Here is a 19590-nt window from a genome sequence, read left to right as displayed (position 1 = left end):
CACTAACAACTTGCATGGAAAATATCTACACAGACACACAATAAACATAATACAAGTTTGATGAGTTTAACTACAAAGTAGAAATTCCCATAACAAAAACAAAAAAAAGTAACTTTCTTATCTCAAAATTGTTTTTTCCACTCTAACATGTGCTGTGTCTGTCACAGGGCTCTACTTTATCACATGTGGAATAAGAACTAAACTGAGCATGTGCGAAGTGAATCAGGTGATTTGTAACTAGTTCCTGATTGGACAGATTGGAATTGTTACAACTGACCCGTGTTACAACCATCCCCGGTCTCCCCTACATTATTTCAATACATTTATAAAACCATATTTATTGAGCAACACGATAAACTCTCGGCTTTTGCTGTGTAAATTACGGCAGGAATGTGAGCAAGCGGTAAATTTACTCTGTGAAGTCACAGGGGTTGAATTTGAGAGTGACACTTTTACGGTGTAACGTGAACTGGAATGTTCGGGAGTTGCCCTGCAGAGAAAAAAGAAAATGCGGGATGGAATGAAATGAATGCAACTACTCCACATACAGGAGGATGAGTGGGGAAAAGTCCTACTTAAATGAACATTCTGCTCGCCAGTGACAATAACAGTATGTGACCGTTATTAAGCCACCACAACCTCATTTTATTTAATATATTCATTCAATTTAATTTACATTACTTTCAATGACTTTATGGATTTATACTGATGGTCTTAAAAATCTCCCACTTTTTTTCTTTTATTGCAGAACAAGAACACCAAAGGATTTACACAGAGTCGACTATACAGTGTTGGGGAACACAGTTTGACCCCATAAAGAGAGACCAAAATGTTCAATGGAGACCTGGGGCCTCATGTATAAAACTTTGCGTAGATTTCATCCTTAAAGTGTGCGTACGCACATAAGGCAGAATTTGCGTACGCACAAAAGTTTTCAGATTTATAAAACCGTCCGTACGCCAGAACCTGCGCAGAATTCACTTTATAAATCCCAGTCAGCGGAAGATTGTGCGCACATGCGTCTCCACCCTGAAATAACCATATATGAAGCTTACAACGCCTAGTTTTACTATGCATATCCTCATCTGCATATCATTTGCATATGATTATTCATCCACGTGATAACGTTTAACGGTACAAGACACATTACATTAATAAAAATCATGTATTTGCCTATCCTTGTCTTGTTTTTGAATACATAAATCAAATAGTGTAAAATACATTTAATCTTATCCACTGGCCGAATAGTATTTTTAATTGATTTATATTTTTAATGGAAACAGATAGGCCTTGGGCATTATTTGCACGAAACTATTTTCTCAGACAATCTGGTATTATCATGATAAGCAATTATCTCTGTGGTTAAAACATTTAAACACAGCACGCTACAGGAAACGTGTTCAAAAACATCGCATCCACAACAAATATTTCTATTGATTGAATTTGAATATAATTTTTTTTGTAACTTCTCAGTAATGATTTCATGTTTAAGTGTTCTCCATTAATTTGAATGCCATATTTAATCTAAATGTTTATATCATAAGTAAAACATAGTTTATATCAGAAGTATTTTATTTATTTAAGCTGTTATTTGCATCAGTTTCACTAAACGGCCCAACGCGCTCGCTGGCGCGGACATTTAAGAAGGGATGGATATTTGCTTCAAGTGACAGGTTGGTGAGCGAAATTATATTTGTATTATCTTGTATTTCTTTAGATTTTCTGTCTAAAAGTGATCTTCTGCAAGACACCAGTGCAGAGCTATAATGAAATAGAGTCTAAATTTAATTAAAATCAATGAATCCATCAAACTCCATCATAATCATATCATAATGATAATTCAGGTTGATGCAATTTGATTTATTGGGTGATGTAATAGGATAATTTAAAAGTTTTTCATTTTAAATAGTTATTGCTATTTGGGCCAGTTGGTGTCGCCAAAACACATAGGCCCTCATTTATCAAAAGTGCGTACACCAAATTTCCAGCGTACACCTGGCGTACACCCAAAACCACGGTGACTTTGAGATTTATCAATATGGACTTTGGCGTACGGCACGCTCAAATCCTACACCTGCTCAGGAGGTGGTGTACGCACGTTTTGAGTGCGGGAATGCGCAGAAAAACAATTCCTAACACCACAAAACGCACTGACAAACTAAAAGATATGATATATTATGACCCACTGTAAAAAAAACAACAACATAGTAATTATAAACTTCAATGTTTATTTTTGTGCAACATGGACTTCAATGATTAATTTGTGTGACTTTACCAAATCATTTGATTTGTAGGCATATGTATTCCTTCAGTTGCGAGCCTGTGCGCTTTACCTGACGTTTCAAGCCTTGTTTATACTTTCGTCTGGCTCCGCAGCGCGAGTCTCCGCAGACTGCGCGCGCACCTCCCCAAACTGACGAGGCGTTTATACTCGACGCGCTCGCCGTTGTACTATTCTTTGAAACGATGGTTAGGCAGGGTTAGGCCCGGCAGGTATGCACGGACTGGGTTTAGTAATGAAAGGCTTTCAATGACCAAAAAAATAATTCAGACTGACAAAATAATAAAAATGCCATTCTTCTTCTTTTAAATAATAATAATACAAATAATAATAACGACATTCTTCTTCTAAATAACAATAAGCGTCATTAATAATAAAAATCTGGAAATCAATTTTGTTTCTTTCCACTTCTCTGGTTTCGCTTTCTCTTTCTCAAAGAAGTTTCTCTTTAATTTGCCGTCTTCCGTGTGTCCATGGCGTAAAATGAGGGCGTGGGGGGAGCGGAAACTTGAATATATAGGGGCGTGTTATTCTAATGACGATCGATTTCAGCCGCAGCATTTATCAAGGGCAGGTATTGCGTACACCAGAATTTCAAAGGTACGCACAGCTTCATAAATCAGGCGATGAGAGGAGTGTAAGCATAATCTTACGCCAATATATACGCCCGTTTCTACGCAAGATTGATAAATGAGGGCCATACTCTTCTAAAAGAGTGCGTACGCACGGTCAAGAGCATCCTTACGGTGCGCACTTATCTACGCCTAGTTTATTTTTTATAAATCCCGATATGTGCGTGGAAAATTGCGCACGCATATTTCTATGCCCATTTTGTGCGTACGCAACGTTTATACATCAGGCCCCAGGAGTCAAATTTTAAGTTCAGTTAGTTCTCCACCCTTCCAAACGCCGTAGAAAATGAGAATCCAGCCTCGAACTATCTTAACACAGAAAAAACAATATAGGTACATGACAGATCAGTTTATGCCATTTTCTAAAGGTTCTGCTTGGTTAACAGTACAGGTAATTCCAGCAATGTCCGAATATGCAAATGTGGTTATTTAAAGACAATAAACATTCTCATTCATAAGCAGCTATCCGGATCACTTCTTATCTGGGCGGCTGTTAAAACTGTTCCTTTGGCATGGTCACATGATAGGCATGCCTATCACATTCCTAACAACTCCTGCAAAAACAACATTAGATAAAACACAGGCAATTTCTTCCCCTTCAAGGTCGAGTCACAGCACATGGCCAATACATCCACACAGAGCAAACATGAGCTGACATTAACTTCTACTAATAATTCATTGTCTCATTTCAACATATAGTGATCAATGGTGCTGAAAAATCCTAAAGAGTTACGAATGGCAACAGGGCCGGAGTGGGGCCACTTTTCAGCCCGGGAGTTTCAGGCCCAAGACCGGCCCACTTTTTCCATGGTGGAATTCCAAATTAGCACTTTTTCTAAATTGGATAAATGAAGCAACAGTTCAGCTCTTACTATTGTGTAGTTTGTATTAATACCATGGGTTAACAAATAATGTAAAGGTTAAATAATAATTCACTTAGACTTTATAAGAAGCAATTGCGACTTTATTTCACACAATTCTGACTTTATATTTCACAATTCTGACTTTATAACGCGACTTTATATCACAATTCTGACTCTATATCTTGCAGTACTGACTTTATAAGCAACTGCAACTTTATTTCACGCAGTTCTGACTTTATATCTTGCAATTCTGACTTTATAAGAAGCAATTGCGACTTTATTTCACACAATTCTGACTTTATATCTCGCAATTCTGACTTTATAACACACAATTGCGACTTTATATCACACAATTCTGACTATATCTTGCAGTTCTGATTTTATAAGCAATTGCTACTTTATTTCACGCAGTTCTGACTTTATAAGAAGCAATTGCGACTTTATTTCATACAATTCTGAATTTATATCTCGCAATTCTGACTTTATAACACGCAATTGCAACTTTATTTCACGCAATTTTGACTTTATATATCGCAATTCTGAGAAATAAAGTGATAAAAATAAAGAGATAAAAAGTCGCAATTATCTTTTAAAATGTTTTATTCTGTGGCGGAAACAAGCTTCCATACCTCCTGGCCTCTTTCTCCCATCCATCCTCCCTGACGTGTACCGTTACGGTAGGGCCGGCCCAGCTTTCGGTAGGCGCCGGTGGTGCCGCGGTAGCCTACCTGAGAAAACGTTTTGGAAAAGACGGACTAACCAAACCAACTCTATCGGAGGGGAGGGGAGAACTCCCTCACATGGTACAACCCATGCAGAGGCTGCGCGCTGCGGTGTCAGAATGCGAAACGTGTGTAGCCCATGTAACTAACGTGACATTGAAATGTGACACAAAAAAAAAAAAAAAAAAAAAAAAAAAAAAAAATTCCTCGACCGGCCCAAAAGTGAAGCGGCCCACCGGGAATTCTCCCGATTCTCCCGATTACCCACTCCGGGCCTGAATGGCAAGAAAAAATACATGGACCTTCCAAGCCAAGGTCCCTGGCAAATGAATGTGATATTCCTCCTAAAAGCAGAAGGGGGCAATACTGTGTAACTTTAGTCATGCTGTCCAACCGTGCAATAAAGAAGAAGAAAGCATGCACGAGAAAGAAAGTTTTAAATGGACCAAACAATGTTCTGTTCATTGGAACTACAATAAATATTGTCGGCTTGCAAGTAAGAGCTTTGTTATTAAGATTTAAAATTGTTTAACAGTAGGTTTCTGACCGAGTCTAAGTGTTGTGAGATGACAAATAACGACAAACAAATCTGACAAACATTTAGGGTCTCTCCCTACGTTATGACCAAATGTCCTCGCAAGGAAAGTCTTACCATTAACATGTTTTGGTCCCCATGAGGAAAACCGCTTTAAAAATCATACGAAATTATGTTTTTTGAAAATGTTAAAACCTGTGACGGGTAGGTAGGTTATGTCTATGGACAGTCCCCATATAATATGGTAAGTAACCCAACATTGTGTGTGTTTTTGTGTTTGTTTGTGTCTTTGTAGGCTCTCTCTCTCTCTCTCTCTCTCTATATATATATATGTCTAGGTTTCAGGGGGGAAACATATATAAATTAATTATATATATATATATATATACACACACACACACACATACACACATATTTATATATATATATATATATATATATATATATATATATATATATATATATATATATATATACAGTACCAGTCAAAAGTTTGGAAACATTACTATTTTTAATGTTTATGAAAGAAGTCTCTTATGCTCATAAAGCCTGCAGTTAAAAAAAAACAAAAAAAAAAAAAACAAACAGTAATATTATGAAATATTATTACAATTTAAAATAATGGTTCTCTTTTTTAATATATTTTAAAATGTAATTTATTTTTGTGATGCAAAGCTGAATTTTCATCAGCAAGTACTCCAGTCTTTGGTGTCTTATGATCCTTCAGAAATCATTCTAATATGATGATTTGATACTCAGTTATTATCAATGATGGAAACAGTTGTGCTGTTTAATATATTTTTTTGGAATACTTTTTTCAGGGTTCATTGATGAGTAAAACGTTAACAGCATTTATTCATAAAAACAGCATTTATTCAAAATAAAAACATTTCTAACAATATAAATCGTTACCATCACCTTTTTATCAATTTAACGCATCCTTGTTGAATTAAAGTACTAATTTCTTAAAAAAAAAATAGTTATTGTTCCCAAACTTTTGAACGGTAGTGTATATTGTTACAAAAGATTTCTATTCTAAATAAATACAGTTCTTTTTAACTTTTTATTCATCAAATAATCCTGAAAAAAGTATCTCAGGTTATAAAAAAATATTAAGCAGCACAACTGTTTCCAACATTGATCATAAATCAGCATATTAGAATGATTTCTGAAGGATCATAAGACACCAAAGACTGGAGTACTTGCTGATGAAAATTCAGCTTTGCATCACAAAAATAAATTACATTTTAAAGTATATTAAAAAAGAGAACCATTATTTTAAATTGTAATAATATTTCATCATATTACTGTTTTTTTGTTTTTTGTTTTTTTTAACTGCAGGCTTGATGAGCATAAGAGACTTCTTTCAAAAACATTAAAAATAGTAATGTTTCCAAACTTTTGACTGGTACTGTATATATATATATATATATATATATATATATATAAAAATGAAGGCTCATGCACAACAAAGTTTTCCTTTCCACAAAATTAATATTCTTGCATCTTGAAAACAAGTTCTGTCATTGGTTCACTGACTTTCTTCTGTTGACTCTTTCCTGTTGTTAACTTGTTAGTGCCTAATAACTTCCTTATATACTCACACATATGCTCAATTCCTCTTATTCTCATTGAAGACTATGTTTCTTCTAAAGCAACAACCTTCATATTTGAGGTTGAGTGTGGAGTAATTGTCCAAATAACTTATGAGGTTATTGTATAATTCATTTATGGGGAATTTGGGTTTAATGAGAACAGTTGAGAAATAAATCTGAATGTTTACATCTCTCTTCAATCTGTTTCCCTAGTTGGTGGTTTGGAGTCCTGACTGCATCGAAATGAAGCCTTCTGAGAATTTTCTTGGAGTTTCGAGGGCCGAGACGACTAAGGAGAGTATGGAAACTTTGGTGCTGAGCAAAATGGAGGGATCAGCTGTGCTCTTTTGCCAACGGCTGAAATATACAGTGAGAAGTATTCAGGTGCCCGATGGAAGTCCTTCAGATACTAAAACAGAAGCTGAACCATCCATCTCCCACTTTTCAAATGGCAAAAAGACTTGGGGTAAAAAATTCAGCTGTAATTTGTGTGGCATGGAGTATCGCCAGAGCATAAGCCTGGTGCGCCACATGCGAATACACACAGGAGAAGCGCCGTACACCTGTGAACTCTGTGGGAGGGGTTTCCGACGTAAAGACTGGCTTGTACTGCACAGCAGTGTCCACACGGGTAACAAACGAAAGAGCATGAAGAGATTCAGTTGCGATCAGTGTGGGAAGAAGTTTACTGGCTCCACCGCACTCCAAAGTCATTTATACAAACACAGAGGCGAGAGGCCGTTCGCCTGCGTGCACTGCGACAAGACGTTCTTCAGTCAAACCAATCTTAAACGACACCAGGTCGATTCTCATTCTGACAGCAAACAATTTTCTTGCCCTGTGTGTGGAAGTGGATTCTCACGCCTTTTTTCGCTGCAGAAACACACGCGGATTCACATAGGAGAGAAGCCTTTCTCCTGTCCAGACTGTGGAAAGACTTTCCGTTATGAATATACCATGAATATACATCGTAAACGTCACTCAGCCAAAAGTTGACGTAATGCGCATTCATGCTTCACATGAGTTTATGATTTTTTGTTTTAAGCAACATCCCTTTTATTGATCTTTCTTTTCTCACTGAATCTCATTATACCTGCTAATAAAGAGCTTGACTTAACATGATTTTCTTTTTAGTTTTGATTTCTTTTTTAGTTTTTCTACATTGCTTACATTTTTCAAGTTATGCATACAATACTGTGCAAAAGCCTTAGGCACATTTGCATTTTTTTTTTCCCAAAAAATGGTTTTAAGCCAGTTATTTATATCTTTTGCTGTAGTGTATATCTTTAATAATCCATTGAGATTTTTGTATGCACGAGGAGTCTGACACCTTGTGCATACAAAAATCTCACTGGATTATTACAATTAATGGCAAAATTAATGTTTGGAAATGTAAACTGATATTTCCTACTGACACATTACAACAAAAGATATACACAACTAGTTTAAAATATTTTTTTATGGTGAAAATACTAACGTGCCTAAGATTTTTTTTACTACTTTATAAGTACTGCTCTATGAATATGATCAAGTTCCATCATAACCTGATCTCCGTTAAAACACTTTATTTATAAAATTATCTTTTGCTTAAAAAATTATTATTCTCCCCAACAGATTTTTTTTTTGCAAATCAATTTACTGAGCAATACATTCAGCATGTTTTGACGACAGACGGGGGCAGCACTGACTGTCTTCGGTTCTGCTACCCAACCGAGAAGTGAAGAAAGAAGTGTCAAAAGTTGGAGTTGCTCATTTCTGGTTCAGACTCCGAGGATGTTCCCTTGAACAAGAGCATTGCAAGTAAGTGCTTTAGGATTAGGATTTAAGATAATTGACCAGTGATTTTCAGATTGAACTTGTAACCTTTAAAGTGAAAACTCAAATATATAGGCATTTAAGTTAAAATCTGAATAAGTGCATAATGGAAAATAGGGCTGGGTGGACAATATCGATTAAATCGAGTTTGTCAATGATGTTTCCCGTTGATTCGTGAGCGAACTTCTTCAAACATTATAAGCAAGCCTGCCATCCAATAATAGAAATAAGCTTTGCTACTTTTGAAACAAAGTGTCAGCTTTCATATTTTGTCACTTTTATCACGAAATTCATGCGTTTTGACGTGTGACAGATTGCGGTAGCCGTCTGTCAATACCCAGCCCTGAAAGAAACTATATTGAAATATTTAAATCGTCTTTATAGGTGGGGGTGGTTTGACAAATGTATTAAAGAACGAACATTCCTAGTTGTTTTTCAGATAATATGAGGTTGTGAAAGCTGCAACGGACCGTTACACAGAAAGCCTTGCTTTTGCCTTTGTAAACATGCACTAGACTGAGGGGGTTTTATTGCTCTTGCACCTTGTGTCTTTTGCAGCTGCTGACCTGTTTTTGTTTTCTTTTGTTCTCATTTCAGTTCTTTGCGTCTTTTTTCTTTCACAGAGAACGCGAGAACGTTCTAAAACGTCATTCTATTAGAACGCCGTGTCGTGTCATCCGCAAGTCGCGTCATAGAAACATTTAGATTTTTTCGCTTATTAGAGCATATGTCTCGTGGCATGTGTTTTTAAAAGTTAAGCTTATTTTAAGTTGACACATCATTTTGAAAACCCACAAATATATGCAGGTTACTGTAGTGGTGTTTTAAAATGTGTGTATACACACACACACACACACACACACACACACACACACACACACACACACACACACACACATACATATATATATATATATATATATATATATATATATATATATATATATATATATATATATATATATATATATATATATATATATATTTCACCAAGCTGGTTGCTCATTTAAACCCCCACAGTCATCATGTTTTCAGTCCATTTCAAGTTTGATTTTGATGTGATTTTGATCTAAGTGTGGTCTCAGTGGTCTGTTTAATGCATGCATTTTGTCAAGCAAATAAATGTTTACATGTCATACAATATTTAAGTCATACATATACCAGTACAGTTGCAGAGTGATAGTTACTTTTTTTTTATTGTAAGCTATCAATAATAAAAAAAAAATCCATTATGGTGATAAAAATATAGTTAGCGAAATTTATAACAGAACTGACTTCCCCCCCACCCCAACTTAATTTGACCTTAATTCATCATGATATATGGCATTGCGTTTTGTGGTCCAGATGGATTTTTAAAAGTCCAAATATTGGCAATTTTATAGGCCTGGCAAATACAAAAATCCTAAAAAGTGTTTTGGTTACTCTTTATTTTAAGGTGTCTGTGTTACAGTGTAATTATACATTTAAGCACTGAGTGATAATAATTAATTACATGTACCTAGGGATAGGGTTAGGAATAAGGGTTGGTTTAGATGCATGTAATTATGCATACTTTATAGTTATTACTACAGTAACATTTACTTATTATTACAGTAACATTCAGTGTTACCATTTTGTTTTACTTTTTTTTTTTTTTTAAAGTTAGTCTTTGAAATGCTATTAGATTAGATGCTAAATCAAAGCAAGTGTAAAGCTGTTTTCAGAACTAGCTTTCTGCAATGCCTTTTAACCAACTGATGTTTCTTTAGAATAGTAATTCCCTCACTGTACATGCACACACACACTATTTATATTCTTTCTTGCAACTTTGAGTTAGCCTATATACAACTAAGGGATAAATATGAGTGTTTTATTTCTCGATCTGTTTCTCCAGTAGCTGCTGTTTCTCTTGGTGTCCCGACTGCATCGATATGAAGCCTGTGATCAAAAAGGACGAGTCTAATACTGAACAGGAGAGTTCATCAGAGACCCCTGGTAAAAAATTCAGCTGTAAGCTGTGTGGCAAGGAATTCCGCCGCAGCACAAACCTGGCGTGTCACATGCGAATACACACAGGAGAAGTGCCGTACACCTGTGAACTCTGTGGGAGAGGGTTTCGGTGTGCACAATGGCTTAAAATGCACAACACCATCCACACAGGTAACAAACGAAAGATCGTGAAGAGCTTCAGTTGCGATCAGTGTGGGAAGAAGTTTTGTGTCTCCACCGCATTCCAAAGTCATTTATACAAACACAGAGGCGAGAGGCCGTTCGCCTGCGCGTACTGCGACAAGACGTTCTTCAGTCAAACCAATCTTAATCGCCACCACAGCGATTCTCATTCTGAAAAACAGTTCTGTTGCCCCGTGTGTGGAAGCGGATTCTCACGCCGCACGACGCTGCAGAAACACATGCGCATTCACACGGGAGAGAGGCCTTTCACCTGTCCAGACTGTGGAAAGACTTTCCCTTATAAATACACCTTGGATATGCATCGTAAACTGCATTCAGACAAAAGTTAATGTGATGTACATTCATGCATGTCACATGAATTTATGATTTAGCCTACGGTTTATTCTTATTTGTTTTCAGCTATGCCCTTCTTATTGAAGATTTGTACCTGCACGATGCCAATGAAGAGCTTCACATGGTTTCTTTTTTTATCTTAATTGCTTGCATACTAAAGACAGTTACAGTAAATCATGTTAATTATTTTCTAAAATAAAGTTATACATGTGCACTATGAATCTGCTCAAAACATGCATCTTGTCCTGTTTTCTCACATTATTTTCCCCAAAACAAAGTTGCTTTTCTTTAGATATGGTCTGCAAACTCCTTTCAATCTCACATTTCAAGAAAATCAAAAGTGTGCGTTTTCACATAAGATTGTGTAAACGTGCATGTACAAAACACTCAAAATGTATAATCATACACTGCAAGACAAGGTTCATCTCTACAAGTAGTCACATTTTGTGCCTGTCAATCAAAAAATTATATTCTTAGATTTTATTTTTAAGCACGCTGTTAATAGTTTGCATTGAGCTATGCAAAGTGAAATAGTCAGGAATAACATTTTAAGATTTAAACTGTTAAATTCAAAATAAAAATAAAGAGCTACCCCACCCCCTAATCTACCTGAGCTCCATCTCCTTTTCCTTATATACTTTGAAGTTTTTATATTTTTTATTATAAGTTATTAAACAGTATTAATCCTTGTTATGACCAACAATTCCTCCGTTTCCTAAGACAATCTAAAAGATCGGTCATGCTGTGTGTGATACAATCGCATAAACTCATCAGTTTCCAAATGTTCTAATATAATTTTTTGTATTTGTTTACATTTTTTTACATTTACATTTGCATTTTTATTGACTTAATTACTACCTCGTCATCTTTGTTATCAAAGCAATAAGCCACTCAATGCCATTTAAACCCTTTTATTGCAATGGAAGTTTAATTCATCAAGAGTAAATGGAAAATAGATGCACTTTTTAAAGTTAAGCAGGTGTGTTGCTGTATTTTCATCCTAAAATTAAGCATTCAGTAGCCTATCTGTATTCCTATCACTCTCTCTCTCTCACACACACAGACCTTATATTTATGCCTTTTACCTGTGTCAATGAGTTGACAATACATTTGATCCGATTTCTGGAATATATCATTCAATCTATACATTTTCAGTTTACACACAGAGCTCATAAATTCACTCATTCACACAGAATGTGGTATACTACTGTCATCTTACAGGATGTGTGTGAATGTGTGAGCCACAGTCTCCATCACATTCATTCATAGCCTCCCACTTTTCTCTCAGTTCATTAACCCTTTTCTTTCTGTAATTTTTCCTCTTACACTTATTATAATTTATTAAGTTGATGGGAAGAGAACACTCCGTTTCTCTTGACAATCCATGCATGATTTCAATACATTTGTGTACACACACTTTAACTGAGAATTGTGTCTCCCTCTGCAGGAAGGAAAGGGAAACTACAGCATTTCAGTTATTTCATGGCTCCTCCCACAGTTACGTTACGCCGTCGACGTTGCACGCAATGGCCACGCCCCCTGCGCGGGATCTTTCTGCGGGACTGTCAGCTGTTGAGTCGCCAAACATCAAGCCGAAGCACTCCTAAAAATGACCGACAAAGGGCTGACGAACGAAGCAGCTGCCGCTGCGTGTAAAGACGGAAACCCCATCACTAAAGTAAGACACTGCTTTTGAGTCCAGAACTAGAGAGCTTTCAATCAAACACGAACATCGTCGCTCATTTCCCTGTTGTTCTCCATTATAACTCAAAGCACTGCAGGAAAATAGTGCGATAACATCTCTCTTACGTTGTTTATTAGTGATTTATCCGCATCTATGTTTGTTACTCAACTTACTTTAAGTTTGTATGCGTAACTGCTTTATTGCTCAGTCATGTGGAAATGTGGAAATGCAATTAAAAAATAGACTTAATTCTGTATGGAATGTTAGTAACATATCAATCTGCATTACATTCAGAATCGAGCCTAATTTTAATTAATTTTAATTAATTTAAAGTTACTGTTTATGATCATTTATGATGACCTTTGACATTTTACACAGATTAAGTGTTGACCCGCGGCTCCTCATACAGAGCAGTGCAAGCGGACAGATTTTACCATAAGGACACAAACTTCATATATCAGGGAATTATATTGTAACACTTTGTTTCCATTCTTTGAAAAGTCATTTCATAAACAATCTTAATCAAAGATATGCTATAAAATAACTCCTGTATCAGAGAGATGAATAATAATTCATTTACAGTGCAAACATTTACCAGAGATTCCTAGACTGATGTTTGATGCATTTGCAAAACGATAAACTACTCTTCTTTTTTTGAGCTGAGCTGCAAGATATTACAGAATGACCAGATATGGATTTCTAAAAGCATCATGCACAGCCTGAAACTGCATCAGCTGGTTATTTTCAACTTATTTTCAACCTTTTCACATTTACGGGTTTCTCAGAAGTGGAAGTCGTCATAGTTGGGTAAACTTCTATAGCGGTGAATGAGAGACTACATTAAATATATTTTTTGTGTTATACAGAGATATATACAGAGAGAGAGATTGATAACAGCAATTTTTTTAATTATTTTTATTATTATTATTGATACAGTGTTACTCAAATGTCTGAGACCACTAACATTTTTTTTATTAGTCCTCCAAAATGGTCTTAGACTTTTGGTTGCCACTGTTGATCATTTTCATCGCATTATCCATCTTTTAAATTATGTTCTTCTGACCAAAAGTTATTCATGCCACTGCTGTAGGACTTCATGATGCAGCAGACAATGCTGAGGGTTAAGGATCCAGTTAAATCCCTGGATTTCTACACACGCATCCTGGGAATGACGTGAGTTTACTATTGTAAAAGATTGCATCTCTCAGCACTGAACTTTTTCTCTATGAATGAGAATCTGAGTTCAGTCTTGATCTTTTCATTTGCCCGGTTTCACAGACAAGGCTTAAGCTCGTCCCAGACTAAAAAGCATGTTTAAGTTGTTTTAACTGAAAGCATCTTGCATTGATATATCTTAAAATATGTGCCTTTATTTTGTCTCAAGACATGTTTTGTCTTTTATCTAAGACACGTTTATAAAAGCTGTTTAAATGGCCAGGGTTAATCCTGGCTTAATCTACGCCTGGTCTGTGAAACCAGGCCATTACTTTATAATTTCCAAATACGTTATGCATGTAGAAATGTTTTGCATTTTAGTTCAATTTTGTCTCATAATCAAAATGGCATATTAAAATGCATTGCAATAATGTGAATGGGCTTTAATTGCTGACCTTTGCAAAGAAGTATTTTTTAATGCGAATGTTTTATTTTAGGCTGTTACAGAAGTTAGATTTTCCCTCCATGCAATTCACCCTCTACTTTCTGGGTTATGAGGATAAGAAAGAGGTCCCTGCAGATGTGAAGGAGAGGACAGCCTGGACGTTCTCCCGCCGAGGAACTATAGAGCTCACACAGTAAGTTCAGATTAAAACCTTCAGCATCAGCCATTTAAAAGTTATCCACTAACCTTCTGCATTGAGTAGAAAAGCCCTTTACCATCCTTACCGTGATATCTGGCAGGTTTTGTTAAGGCAAATTCACACCGCAACCAACAGACGCAGACCAACAGTCACCAGATTACAGCACGTCACTTCTCAGACATTCCAACATTGTTTAATCTGCGAAAAAGAGAGTTTACAGGGACGCTTACACACTGATCCGAAACCAGGTTTCAGTTGCTGTCTGTCTGTGTCTGTCGGTGCATTGTGAATTGGCCTTTACAGTATGTGGCGTAAGACCTGAAAAATGTTATTGTAGAGCAGAGTCACAACCTTTGGCGCGCAGAGGGATGATCACTGGCACGGGACATTAGCTAAAGAGGAGTCCCTGAAACTTACATACGGATGAACAATTTGAGGTACTTATTCCTTATAGACCAATTTCGAGCCGACGTCACAGTTACATCACTGCGCTAGCTGGAGGCAAAACAAAGGGAAAACTGGAGGCGGCCAATACAAACCAGCACAGATTCGGCTACATAATAAGGAGCTTAAATTATTATTTTTATTATTAAATGTCATCTTGTTGTGTTGTTGGGTGCAAGAATCAACGAAAAATTAGTATGCTGTATCTGGAATATTTATTTCTAGAAAATATTCACATCATTAAAATTGCACTGTATTGTCACTCTTTACATTGTCGTCTTCTTGGTGCTGGCTAGGCAGAACTGTGGATCGTACCACACAAGTCTTGTACGTGACCATTCAGCACATAGTTATAGGCATCTAAATATATATATATATGCCCTCAGTTTCTCTTTATGCTTGGTTTCTCTATCGGGTAGGTGTAGAAGTCAGGCCACTCAACCGGAGGTAGCGTTAACGTTAATCCTGTCAGATTGTCCATCCATTGACTGAGCGGGTCAGCCAATCTTGTTCCGTCCGTTAAAATGAACTTTTGCAAATAACAATTGCGGTCCTGGACAGTGAGTGACCTTACACATTAAGATAAAATCGGATTTTCTCCAGTCATTGTTAAAAAACAAGCTAACAAAACTTGCGGCCAGAGGGATCGTTCTGCCTCCACCTAAGCTCCGCCCACAAAGAAACGTCACCATGTTTACTAACTGAAAAGGGGTCTATAGTCACACAGCCAGTTTTAGTAAAAGTGTGAGATTTTAACCTGTGCTAGCACACAGATCCGACAAACCATTCGCGATTAGTGATTATCCCTCTGTGTGCCATAAGATTGCTGACCACTGTTGTAGAGCCTGTCATCAGAGGTCCAAGGTTTGAAGCTGTTTTCATGTGCCATTCTGTATTTCTCTTTTTAATCAGTAACTGGGGTTCAGAGACAGATGACAGCCAGTCTTACCACAACGGGAACACAGACCCAAGAGGCTTTGGTGAATATAACAAGCAGAACACAATTTCTCCCTGTCATAGTATCGACTGTGATTGAAGTCGGGCTGGACTATACATGTGTATATATATATTTTAGCCTTTTGACTATATTCAAGATACATCTCCATCCTAAATTGGTGTTTATTAATTTATAGGAACCGTCATTTTGACTAAACAGCCATCTTGCATGTTGCATGTATGAACTAAAAGATACAAAAAATATAGTTAAAATATTTCACTATATGGACACAAGAAACATTTCACCAATATAACAGTTTACATTACTGAACAGCAATATTTACCCACATATATATACCCACATACCCACAGACTTCAGTGAACATTTTTGAATGATAATGCAAAACTATTCAAATTCAGATTTATTTACTTGAATATATTTTTGTTTCTGAACTTTAAACCAGAGTGGCTAATAAAGCAAGTCATTAGGAAATGTAATGTTCAAGGAAACAATAAGGTACAAGAGGCGTCGACTCCAACAAAAACATTATTTGATGACGTGAATTCGCTGTATCACATTAAACACCAGGACAAACTCCAAAACCCTCAAACCCAGACCGGCACATAACGCTTCATAACTGCTGATGCCATATTTTTCAACTTTGGAGCTTCTGACGGTTCCGTAGATGTCACCGAGAATTCCATCGAGTTCCGTCTTGGCGATTTGTTTAAAATCAATGCTTTCCCTTTTCATCACACTTGTCCCCAAAGCGTTTCGCTATCATTGTGACATTCATGATGTTGCAATATTTTATATTGCAAGAAATATATTTATGCATATATATATATATATATATATATATATATATATATATATATATATATATATATATATATATATATATATATATATATGTATATATATATATGTATATATGTATGTGTATGTATGTGTGTGTATATATATGTATATATATATATATATATATATATATATATATATATATATATATATATATATATATATACACACACATAAATGATATAAACATAAACTTTTATGTTAGATGCGATTAATCGATTTGACAGCCCTATGGCAAATGTAGTCATGGATAAAAGAAGAATGTAATATACTTAAATTACATTATTAACCTAAAAATTTTAAATATATTTATCTCAGGCCATATTGGAATTGCTGTGCCGGATGTCTATGCTGCCTGCAAGCTGTTTGAAGAGAATGGAGTGACCTTTGTAAAAAAGCCCGATGATGGTAAGTTCTTTCATATAATCCTACACAATTATTTTAGTTACATAGTTTTTCTCCACCAATAACAAACTAGCTAAACTTTCATTTCTAAATATGTTAGTCTCGTGGAATGCACAAATTTAGGATGTTTATATTTGTTTACTGTGTTCTTAATAGCATACTCTTAGTATTTATGCAGTCATATCATCTGCAGATTTTCTGTTTGCATGGCATACCCGGATAACTTTTTTTAAAGGGGTGATGAACTTAGAAATCAAATTTTCCTTGAGCTTTTGACATATAGAGGTCATCATACTATAAGAATATCCTGTAAGTTTCAGAACTGAAAACTTCCTTGTTAGTCCAATAAAAGCTTTTATTGACACCAGGCACAGCGAACGACAGGTTTTTCAAAGTGGGGATCTATGACGTCAAAGGGTATCAAACACCGCCTCCGCAGAAGAAGATCAACGCCTACTGCCTGTTTAGCCCCGCCCACCGATTCGCGCACTACATGAAACTCATTATAATATGCAAAGCTGTTATCCAATCATAGCAGTGGGCGTTTACTTCCAAGTCTTCAATGCGGCACGACCATAAAAACCAAGCGTTTCAGGAGCTAGGCTCAAAACCAGGGTAGAAAATAGCCTATTACTTATTCATTTTGATGTTTCTGAATGTAAAAACTAAGCAAACGTCATAAGTTGACCTCAGACAACAATATAAAAACATTAAAAAAAGCCAGTTCATGACCCCTTTAAAAATGCTAAATATCCCTTTTTTGATTTCCAGATGTCACTGGAATAAGCAACTGTCATACAGAAATACTTTGTTTATAATTATCATTTCATTTTCATTCTGTCTGTCTTGCAGGTAAAATGAAGGGCCTGGCCTTTATTCAGGATCCTGACGGTTACTGGATTGAGATTCTCAGCCCCAACAACATGGTGTCCATCACTTCTTAAAGACTATTGTTATGCTGTGACCTTATCAGAAGACACTAATTATGAAATTCAAGGACAGTTTGGGATCAAAAAATGGTGATATCTCTGTGCTCAATGAAGACAGACAATCTTTATGTATGACAGCGGCAGTGTGTTAGACATGAATTAGGCTGAATGTAACAATGCAATTTGACACCTTTTGAAATTATGCAGTCTTAAGTTCTAAGCTTAACATTCTACTTTATTAAAATAAAATATTTTTTGAATTGATGCAGTCCCAGCCCTAAAACCCTAGATTTTATTTGTGAAAATAAAGCAAAGAAAGCATTTTTGTTGTGTCACTCTTTTGTTGACTTTGAAAAAAGTACAGTAATGCTATTGGCATGTATCCTTATTAGGATTTGTATATGTAGAATACAACCTCAAGCACACTTTGCAGGTTTGAACATGCTGGGACATCAGGGTTTGAATGAACAGGGTTTAAGAAGATCAATTGCTCAAACAGTTGATCAGCATTAAAATGTGACTTCAAGCAGAGTTCAACAAGAGCTTAAAAACTTGTATGTGTGGTTGTAAAATGGGTTTGGTCAAAGTGAAGAATCTTGCTTGGGAAGGATCCAACCTGTTTCTAGATTCACGTTATGATAAAGAATGCAGTTGGCATAATCGGAATGCATCCTCTTGAGGATCTGTAATAATAAAGTTTTGTTTAGTTTAGATTGCTGTCTATCTGCTAAAGCTATTCAGTTTTTAAGTCCTAAAGCCTTCTACAATTAAATGTGGAAGGACAATGGGAAGTTGAGCTGAACATTAGCTTCTTAAAATTAGTTTAAAGGGATAGGTCACCCAAAAATTAAAATTGTCATCAATTACTCACCTTCCAGTTGTTCCAAACCTGTATCTTTCTTCTGTTGAACACAAAGGAATGTTGGTAACCAGACGGCAGCCTATGTAGTATAATACACCCTTAGTGTTTTTTTTTTTCATGGAAGTCAATGGGTGCCGTCAACTGTCTGGTTACCAACATTCTTTAAAGGAGAAGTTCACTTTTAAAATGAAAACTCTGTCATCATATACTCACCCTCATGTTGTTTCAAAGCTGTATAAATTTCTTTCTTCTGCTGAACAGAAAGGAAGATATTTAGAAGAATATCAGTAACCAGACAGTTTTTGGGTCCCATGGGTATATTTTTTTCCTACTATGGAAGTCAATGGGACCCAAAAGCTGTCTGGTTACTGATATTCTTCTAAATATCTTCCTTTCTGTTCAGCAGAAGAAAGAAATTCATACAGCTTTGAAACAACATGAGGGTGAGTATATGATGACAGAATTTTCATTTTAAAAGTGAACTTCTCCTTTAAAATACTTTATTTTGTCTTCAACAGAAGAAAGAAATTCATACAGGTTTGGAACAACTTAAAGAGTTAGTATAAGTAATGACAACATTTTCATTTTTGGGAGAACTATCCCTTTTAGTTAGCTTAAAGTTACTTTAGTTTGCTTACTAGCTTTAGTTCCCCCCCAATATATTTTTCTCCATACATTGGAAGTCAGTGGGGCCATGCAATCAACTGTATGGTTAAAAATA

At 35.9% G+C, this 19590-nt stretch overlaps 3 protein-coding genes across 4 annotated transcripts; all 3 read left to right on the top strand.

Moving 5' to 3' along the window:
* Positions 1-4868: 4868 nt before the first annotated feature.
* On the top strand, positions 4869-7743 carry LOC307149608 (uncharacterized protein). The gene is made up of 2 exons (XM_079856013.1): positions 4869-4994; positions 6842-7743. The coding sequence occupies exons 1-2, from the start codon at positions 4881-4883 to the stop codon at positions 7622-7624; spliced, it is 897 nt and encodes a 298-aa protein (XP_079712139.1). The 5' UTR covers positions 4869-4880; the 3' UTR covers positions 7625-7743.
* A 510-nt stretch (positions 7744-8253) lies between these two features.
* LOC307149611 (uncharacterized protein) lies at positions 8254-11550 on the top strand. 2 transcript variants are annotated; one of them, XM_079856018.1, is made up of 2 exons: positions 8254-8428; positions 10317-11550. In XM_079856018.1, exon 2 carries the CDS (start codon positions 10354-10356, stop codon positions 10942-10944), a length of 591 nt encoding a protein of 196 aa, XP_079712144.1. In that variant the 5' UTR covers positions 8254-8428; positions 10317-10353; the 3' UTR covers positions 10945-11550. The 2 variants fall into 2 exon arrangements, with proteins under 2 accessions (XP_079712144.1, XP_079712145.1); XM_079856019.1 differs by having other exon boundaries at positions 10320-11170.
* Positions 11551-12400: 850 nt separating this feature from the next.
* glo1 (glyoxalase 1) lies at positions 12401-18330 on the top strand. Its single transcript, XM_079856020.1, has 6 exons — positions 12401-12626; positions 13723-13805; positions 14285-14425; positions 15788-15855; positions 16992-17081; positions 17931-18330. The coding sequence occupies exons 1-6, from the start codon at positions 12558-12560 to the stop codon at positions 18020-18022; spliced, it is 543 nt and encodes a 180-aa protein (XP_079712146.1). The 5' UTR covers positions 12401-12557; the 3' UTR covers positions 18023-18330.
* Positions 18331-19590: the final 1260 nt, after the last annotated feature.

The sequence above is a fragment of the Squalius cephalus genome (assembly GCF_949319135.1).
Source record: "Squalius cephalus genome assembly, chromosome: 21".
NCBI classification, from domain to species: domain Eukaryota; kingdom Metazoa; phylum Chordata; class Actinopteri; order Cypriniformes; family Leuciscidae; genus Squalius; species Squalius cephalus.
This window is presented reverse-complemented; position numbering and strand designations above follow the sequence as displayed.